Below are 8,121 nucleotides of genomic sequence, written 5' to 3'. Positions count from 1 at the left end.
TTAAACTAGTCTATCTTCATTTTCTTATCATTTGAATCCACTTTACTTATTGTCCAACTCATTAAAGCCTAGTTTTCCAATTGTATTCGGCTTTTTAGGCCTAAGTTTATCCATCATTTGGGCTAAGGACTCAAATCTGGTCTTTACAAACTCTTTTAGTTTCTCTTTTTCCATCTAACTTACTCAGTTTATGTTCATTCGAGGATGGTTAGAAACCCTTTATTTGTTCAAACTAATTGCTATTTTGATTTTGTAAAAAATAAAAATAAAAAAAAAAAAAAGAAAAAAGAAAAAGAAAAAGAGTTTTATCTTTATCACTTCTAAGTGCATTGGATCAATTTCAAAATTTTTAAATTTACATAAGTTTTTTTTTTTAACCTTCTTTTCGATTTTCTAACATCCAAGCTCCAAAGGTTAAACGTGGAAGGTCTAACGCAGAGATTGGCTAATGTACAAACAATCTATTTATGCATATGCAGTGATGAACTTGAGGGAAGAAAAAGATTACATATTACCATAAACTATCACTTCCAAAAGCATCATTAATTAAGTATTAAATCATATACAACAACTTGAATTTAATTGAATCGAGTTGAATATCAAAATGCCTTGAATTTTCTTTCACTCCTCCATCATTAAGACGAAGAAAAAAAAAAAAAACCATTCACATTCACAGCAAAATTGGTTGTTTGATCATCTTCTGTTAAAAATTTCCAGTAATAAACTGTATATAAAGACTATAATTTATACAACTCGAATCATATACAACAAATTTGTTTTTGGTTTTCCCTCAATTGAGAAGATTAGAATGCATTCAATTTTCTTTTCTTTTTTTCCCCGCCCCTATCATTTGTATAGTGATAAAAATAGAATAATCCACAGGAAAAATGGAACGAGCATTAAGTCAGAGAAATTAGATTGAAATGTGTAACAATATTCTTCACTGCCGCTTTGCTAATGTCTTCTTCAATCCCATAAGAATCTTCCCAAACCACATTAAGTTCATGATAGCTAGCACCGAAGGCACCACAAAGACCAAGAAATATCCAAAGGCGTGCATTTGGATCACCTGCAGAGCAAATGAAATGGCTTCACATTTCTCTCCAAAAAAATAAAGACTTCACATCATAACTGAACTTTCAGAAACATGACATACAAAACCAGAGGTCAAGTTTGGGGAAAAAAAAAAAAAAAATTAAAGGACAAATTTTGGCGAAGAAAAATTCAATAGGTGCTTCTTATGTTTATACCAATAGTGTATTAACTCCAGTGATACTATTGTTTTAACTTTTAAGCATAATCTGTTGGTAATCTAAAATTGGCAAAAATATAAACAAATGAATAAGAGTTTCTTGAATAAATTGAGAGCATTTATACAAGGATGGAATTTTCCCCTATACCAATTTGACATAATTTCCTCCAAACCAGTAGGTTCTATTTCAGACGACCAACTAATTGAGCTATTTAATCACATGAACTATTTTTTCAGTCACCAAATAATTTTTTATTTTTTGGCAAGTGAATCACTAACAGGTAACCACAATAATTTTAAATAAAATAACAAATCTAGTGTCTTTTCATAATAAAGTTAAAAAAAAAAAAGTCCCATATTTGCATTAATTCAGAATTTAAGAAAGTTTTTATTCTGTATAGCTAATCTGAATTGGAACCTCTTTCTTTCCCATTCAGGATACTTCTTATTAAGTCCATATGTTTTTACCCTTTCTAAAACTAGGTAAAGACATTATGACTGCAAAAAATTTGAAAATATTATTCCAAGCACAGACTAGTAATTCTTATCAGCTTGCAGGCAGTAAAAACTCTTATTTTCAAGAATTCAAAGCCCATGAAATACGTATGCTGAGGACTTGCAAATCACCTGATCATAGTGTAAGTAAACATGGTAAAACACGTAACCAAACAGCAGAATTCTCGCAGCCTGCATTTCATAAGTTATTTCAACAGTCATTCTTAATTTAAAAAATAAATAAATAAATAAACTCAAATCCAGTAATTTTCAACACAAAAAAGGTGCTTGTGGCCAGAGTCATGCCACATTGCTGATGACCTCGAATCAGCGTATCTAAATCTGAAAAAGAGAACGCATAAGGTCACAGTTGGGGGCAACACTACTATCTGGCATCAGCACATGATTTTGTGTGCAAGCCACCACAACCAAATTATAATTTCGTTTCCCCCTATTCAGCATAGATTTCGATGGATATCAACCGGCTAATAGGGTTGTATTATAATGAAATTCAAGGGGATTTAGACTCACCAGCCATGCAAAAAATATCAGTATGCCATTGATGAGATATGCGTTAGACCTCTTCAGACCAGCCGTATCAAGATACCTTCATGGAACCAAGAAGATCTATTGAAGCAAAAACATTACAACACAAACATTACAACACATTAGAGTTTTACTTCTAAACATACCATCTCATATTGACCTCTGGAGTAGTAACCTCGGAGATGAGGATCATGAATGTATAAAGTTGCCCTTCTCCAGAAAACATAGAATATGCTACTGCAACTCCAGAAAGGGAGTGATGGATAATCTGAAATTAAAATATTAAAATGCCTGTAATATGGCTTTTAAATGTTCTTACATAAACTTTTTATGATATACTGCTTTGTCATTGAATCAATTTATAAAAGCAGCATGCCTTCCCCAACTTGGTCCCTCATAACTATAACCACCCAATCCCAGTATTTGAAGTTATTAAATTCATTGACAATGAAGGATTTGACCTAGATTCAAGAAAATTGAAAATAATTGTTTAAATCCCAAAAGGCCAAATGCAGAAAGCAGTCATAAGACTCACTTCCATTATGCGTCTAAATCAACAGAAATACTTGGCTAGAAACAGGGTGAAGAGGCAGATAAAAGCATTCCTCAAGGGAGAAAGTGTACAGTATATGAGAAACGGTGGTTTCTACGACAAAGTATTATCAGTTAAATAAAAACACACAGCAAAGTTAAGCATAAAAGGAAGTATGGTGTGTGTGAGTGTGGGTGCGTGTGCACCCGCATGTGCACAGAGTGTAGGACAGACTACTGGACTTACATACTCCATTCCACCTAAAGAAGGATAGAGCCAAAAAATCATTCCAAGATCTGCAAGAAAGTATCCAACAGAGACCTGTCAAAAATCAAATACATAGTATTATATGGAGAAAACTTCTCAAAAGATTAAAAGATGCGTAGTAAATAAAAGTAGCAAACCCGGAATGCTTTCAAAATGTAGGCATGCAATAAGCTAAAGGAAGGTGCATCCTCAGCATGTTCCCAAAATAGGTAGATGAAGACAGCCAATCTGCTTCCCAATTTTCAGTTATCATTTTTCCTATTCACAAGGATGGCCCATTATCTTGCCAAGAGCCTTGTAGCTCAGTGGTAAGGCCTAGTCTCCTTTATGAGGAGAACCAGAGTACAAGTCACCCTTCTCCCACTTTTTGTAACAATTAAGTTAATCAAAGAAGAAAAAAGAAAGGGGGAACTGAAGTAGAATGCAAAATTATTTCCAATTAAAAAAAAAAAAAACCATTATTGGCCCAAAAGCTGAACAAAAGGGGTGGAAGAAATGAAAGGCATGTCACTCTTTTTTAAGAAAATAATTACAACATGTTTTGTAGGGCATCAATACATGCAGCTTTTAATTTTTACAAGCATAGGTTGGCAAGTAGGGTTACTTATAGACATCATAGGTTGGAAGGTCAAGACTGTTTTAATTCATTATAAAGTTGCAAAGCCATGTTCTTGGCATCACCACCAACACTCATGCACAGGAAATTAAAGTTAAAAAGTCAACTACTCAATTTCTTAGTATCATTATTGCATTAATGAAAACCTGGGCAATATTCAGAAAAGAAAGATGTTGTTTCTAAGACACCTAAGCATCAGATTATTTATTTTTCCTGAATTGATTAAAAACAGAATGTTTAAAGTCACATACAGAGACCGCAGCTATGTATTTTCCAATTATTTATTGTGAAAATAAATTCATTAGTAAATAAACTTACCCCCAAGGCAAAAACTGACAAAGGTGAGCTTCGAAATGTAACAAGGCCAGCAACCCGCTGGTCAGAAAAGAGATCTGACCAGAACACAAAATACAAGGAAATAACTGTGATAAAAATAGCATGAATTGTGGAGATACCGCTGCCAAGATTAATTTTTTTTAATTAAGAAAAGATATAAGCAACAAATGAAAAAGGAACAAATTAATAATAGGTTGAACAACAGGAGAGATACACACTTACCGATTATTCCACTCTGTTCTTTGGATTTTTGTAAGACCATTATAACTCTTAAAATAAAAGGTACTGATTAATTGGGTAAAATCATAGCCCTGTAAAGGGGAAAAAGATTTAGAATGAGTTAATAAAGCGGTAATTACACATACAACTCAAATGAAACAAACAGAATATCAACTATCTTCAGTCTTTCACAACTGAACAATAAAACAGAAAGACAAGAGCATACCACTTTGAACAAAAGTATGCCTCCAAGGATGCAAGTGTAAGGCATAAAGGGATCTGCTAATAAGTAGTTCTTAGCCAGCGCCTGAGCCTGATTTTGGTATGACTTAATAGCCATAGCTGTTTTTCTAGAGACTGCCATAATAACGTACTCCTTCAACAACAATGTTATGTTATATTAGCAGATCTTATCTCCTTTCTTCTCTACTTGTAACCTTTTTCTTCCACTCTTCCTTTTCCGTTCATCACTTCAATTCATTAACAAACAAGCAAGCAAGAAGTTAGCAAGCAACAACAAGAACGCAACTACAGAACATGAACATGAACATGCATGTATAATACTATAATTCATGATCATCCTAAATAGTATGGAAAAACTTAGTTTAGATTCCTTAGGTCATGTTATGGATCAGACCCACCATTCTATTATGGATCTCATCGAGTTTACAAAAATCAAATCGTTTATTTTTTATTTTATAATGAATCTAAAACTCTAAATTTTATCATAGCATTCTAATAAGTTGTGGACCATTCATGGTTGTTCTGTAAAGTTCAACATATATTGTACATTTAAGAATCAGAATAAAACCAACTCTTTTACCTTAGCTAAGCTTACAGATAGAAATTAACATAACTTGAAAGAGCTAGTAGAATGGCCGCAATACAAATAAATGGGTAACATTTTTTGTATCGGTATCTACACAAATGGTAAAATCCATAGAAGTATAAAGAAGAGCAAAAACACAGAATCAGTCATAAAATATGAAACCCATATCAGCAAAATCTAAACTTTATGATGGAAATTGAAAAAAGGGTGTGGTTGGATCAAAATGAATGATAGATCTGAGAAACATAAAAGCCAAAAAGAAAGTCAGAAACACGTGAAGAGGGCTTACCATCCAGAAAAGCCAAAAATGTTATGCTAAAGGAAAAGGATCCGTGAATATTTTTAAATCAGATCAGTTGCAAAGGCAGGCAGATGGGTAATTGGGAAATCAAAAAGACATGAACCCCAAAACCAGAGATTGAGAAGCAACTGCAAACTGCAGGTGGGGTGTTTGCTAAAACGACAGAGTACCAAAATGGTGTCGTTTACATGCCATGCCGTGTTCTACTTCCTACTTCTGTTTCTTTTGTTTCGGACTTTTGGGTGGGTTTGGTTTGGATGAGGCCTAGGCCATATGGTTTGTTATCCAATCCAATCAAGATAAGGAAACCCAACAGCAAGAAATGTGATTGCCTGATTGGCATACCACCACCATGCTCTCTCTTGGGAAATCAAAAAGACATGAACCCCAAAACCAGAGATTGAGAAGCAACTGCAAACTGCAGGTGGGGTGTTTGCTAAAACGACAGAGTACCAAAATGGTGTCGTTTACATGCCATGCCGTGTTCTACTTCCTACTTCTGTTTCTTTTGTTTCGGACTTTTGGGTGGGTTTGGTTTGGATGAGGCCTAGGCCATATGGTTTGTTATCCAATCCAATCAAGATAAGGAAACCCAACAGCAAGAAATGTGATTGCCTGATTGGCATACCACCACCATGCTCTCTCTGTCTCTCTGTCTCTCTCTCTCTCTCTTATTCTTTATTTTTTTGGAAAATCTTCTTGGTTTTTTCTTACCAGCTGTCTCTGTGTGCTATTATAATTCACCAGCATATAACCCAATTTTTATTATAAAAATATAAATAATTATTCAAATTATTTTTTAAAAAATATAGTAGGTAACACATGCATAAGAATAAATACATTTACAATTAAATACAATTTTTGTCATAGTCAAATTATTTTTTTTAGAAAAGTAAATGTAATTAGTCACATATTAAAATTATTACCTAAATTCAATACTACTTATGATGAATTTTTTTTTTCTAATTTTTAATAAGATAAAACGCGTGGTGATCTTTGTTGTGTGGAAATTTTTATTGAGTATATGTAATTGTTTTTTTTTTTAAATATTATAGTTCATTAATATTATATTCTTAGTATTTTGCATTCATTAACTCACTAGATACAAAGATTAAAAAAAACTTAAGTGGACATATGGAACAAACTTAAGTGGATAATTATGATATGATCTCCATATAAATTTAGACATATGACGCAAAATTGGATTTTAATTTCAAATTATAATTGAACTTTCTCTAAGTTTTATCTATTAATAAATATATAAATTATATAATTATAATAAATAATAATGTTCACTTCGAATTCGAGAATATTAGATTCAAGATACATCTAGAGTTTGTTTGGATACCGCTTATTTACTAAAGATTTAAAAGGCTAGCTTTGTTCATATTAAACCTGGTAATCACAAATTACAATAGCAAGTAAGCAAACCCAATATTTTTATTGAATTTTGAAATTGTGTAAACATAATAAGCAAGTGCATCCAAGTTCTTTAGAAACAAAATTAGAGCGGCTAAGATGAGCCTTTTGCTATCAAGAAAAATTCCAATATTATTGATAAATTATTTGGAGTAGCTATTTATTATTGATAATATTCTCGGCCTAAATAAGAGAAGAGGATAAAAAACTAGGGATTTACTAACGTATGTCTTTAAGGCATACATTAGTGAACCATTTAAGAAACTTTTTATGAAAAAATGTAAAATTAATTCACTATTTTGACAATTTTTTCAATTTTTCATAATAACTTTTCTTAAATAAATGGTTAATATATACTCTAAGGATTTACATTAATGGGCCCAAAAAACTAACCTTGTTGCAAATAAGTATTGACTATTAGTCTTGAATACTTTTTATCGTTTTCAAAAAAAAAAAAAAAAAAAAAATCTTTTTTATCATTTTTCATATATTGTATTACGTTCTGCCATTGACATTTTCTAAGAAAAGGAGGTTGGATGAGATATGTCTTGAAAGTTTCATCAGTACAGCCGAACCTTTATTCAATCATGGGTCCCACATGCTAAGTGACATTTTTTAATATTATAACACTTTTTTTTTTTTTTTTGGAGAATCAATTATAACATATTGTGATGCACTTTAGCGAATGAATATGGTGACATGTAGGGTTATGGATATCTTCTTTTTTTTTTTTTTTTTTTTTTTTTTTTTTTTTTTTGTGAGAATCAATTATAACATATTGCGATGCACTTTAGCGAATAAATATGATGACATGTAGGGTTATGGATATCTTGTGGATTTTTTTAATAGTGTATATCAATATCTATGACATTTGTATTTTAGGCAATTGCTTTGTTTATGAACCTCAGTGGTGGAAAAAAACAAAGAGCAAATGTTACGGTGGGAAAGTGATACCCTTTTTTTTGTTGATCGAAACGAGAGGTTTTATTTATTTATAATAGCAGTTCATACAACAACATCATCCTTTGGCCATCAGGTACAAAGTCTACCACTGCCGAGGTCAGCCAAATCTCTTACTATAAAGTGGTATACAAAATTGGGACATTCATGGTAGATCTTCAAAAGCTGTTGTTGTTGGGTACCTCGTTTCGCTAGGGCATCGGCACATTCGTTGGCTTCACGATAAATGTGGCATGCCCAAACCTCCCACTCCTATCCCATAAGACTTCTGCAATCACAAATTAAAGGAAACATATTAGGAGGATAATTAGATGTTCCCGTAGTTAGCCAAGATAAAACTGCTGTTGAG

At 32.4% G+C, this 8,121-nt stretch overlaps 1 protein-coding gene across 2 annotated transcripts; it reads right to left on the bottom strand.

The window, feature by feature from the left end:
* Positions 1-681: 681 nt before the first annotated feature.
* Positions 682-5,748, bottom strand: LOC112041175 (uncharacterized). Of its 2 annotated transcripts, XM_024074077.2 has the most exons (9): positions 5,382-5,745; positions 4,490-4,733; positions 4,267-4,355; positions 4,027-4,165; positions 3,072-3,146; positions 2,440-2,561; positions 2,279-2,354; positions 1,880-1,939; positions 682-1,069 (listed from the first exon to the last, which is right to left on the bottom strand). In XM_024074077.2, exons 2-9 carry the CDS (start codon positions 4,625-4,627, stop codon positions 941-943), a joined length of 828 nt encoding a protein of 275 aa, XP_023929845.1. In that variant the 5' UTR covers positions 4,628-4,733; positions 5,382-5,745; the 3' UTR covers positions 682-940. The 2 variants fall into 2 exon arrangements, with proteins under 2 accessions (XP_023929845.1, XP_065628361.1); XM_065772289.1 differs by lacking the exon at positions 1,880-1,939 and having other exon boundaries at positions 5,382-5,748.
* Between the last annotated feature and the right edge of the window lie 2,373 nt (positions 5,749-8,121).

The sequence above is a fragment of the Quercus suber genome, unplaced genomic scaffold, assembly GCF_002906115.3.
Source record: "Quercus suber isolate HL8 unplaced genomic scaffold, Cork oak 2.0 scaffold_1, whole genome shotgun sequence".
Lineage (NCBI taxonomy): Eukaryota > Viridiplantae > Streptophyta > Magnoliopsida > Fagales > Fagaceae > Quercus > Quercus suber.
This window is presented reverse-complemented; position numbering and strand designations above follow the sequence as displayed.

Bases quoted from the DNA above. Each gene is read 5' to 3' on its own strand.
- LOC112041175 (XM_024074077.2), bottom strand. From the start codon at position 4,627: ATGGCAGTCTCTAGAAAAACAGCTATGGCTATTAAGTCATACCAAAAT. The intron at 2,562-3,071 runs GTAAGTCCAGTA...TTTTAATTTCAG, and splicing joins CTTTAGGTGGAATGGAGTAT to ATTATCCATCACTCCCTTTC. The intron at 2,355-2,439 runs GTATGTTTAGAA...GGTTCCATGAAG, and splicing joins CCAGAGGTCAATATGAGATG to GTATCTTGATACGGCTGGTC.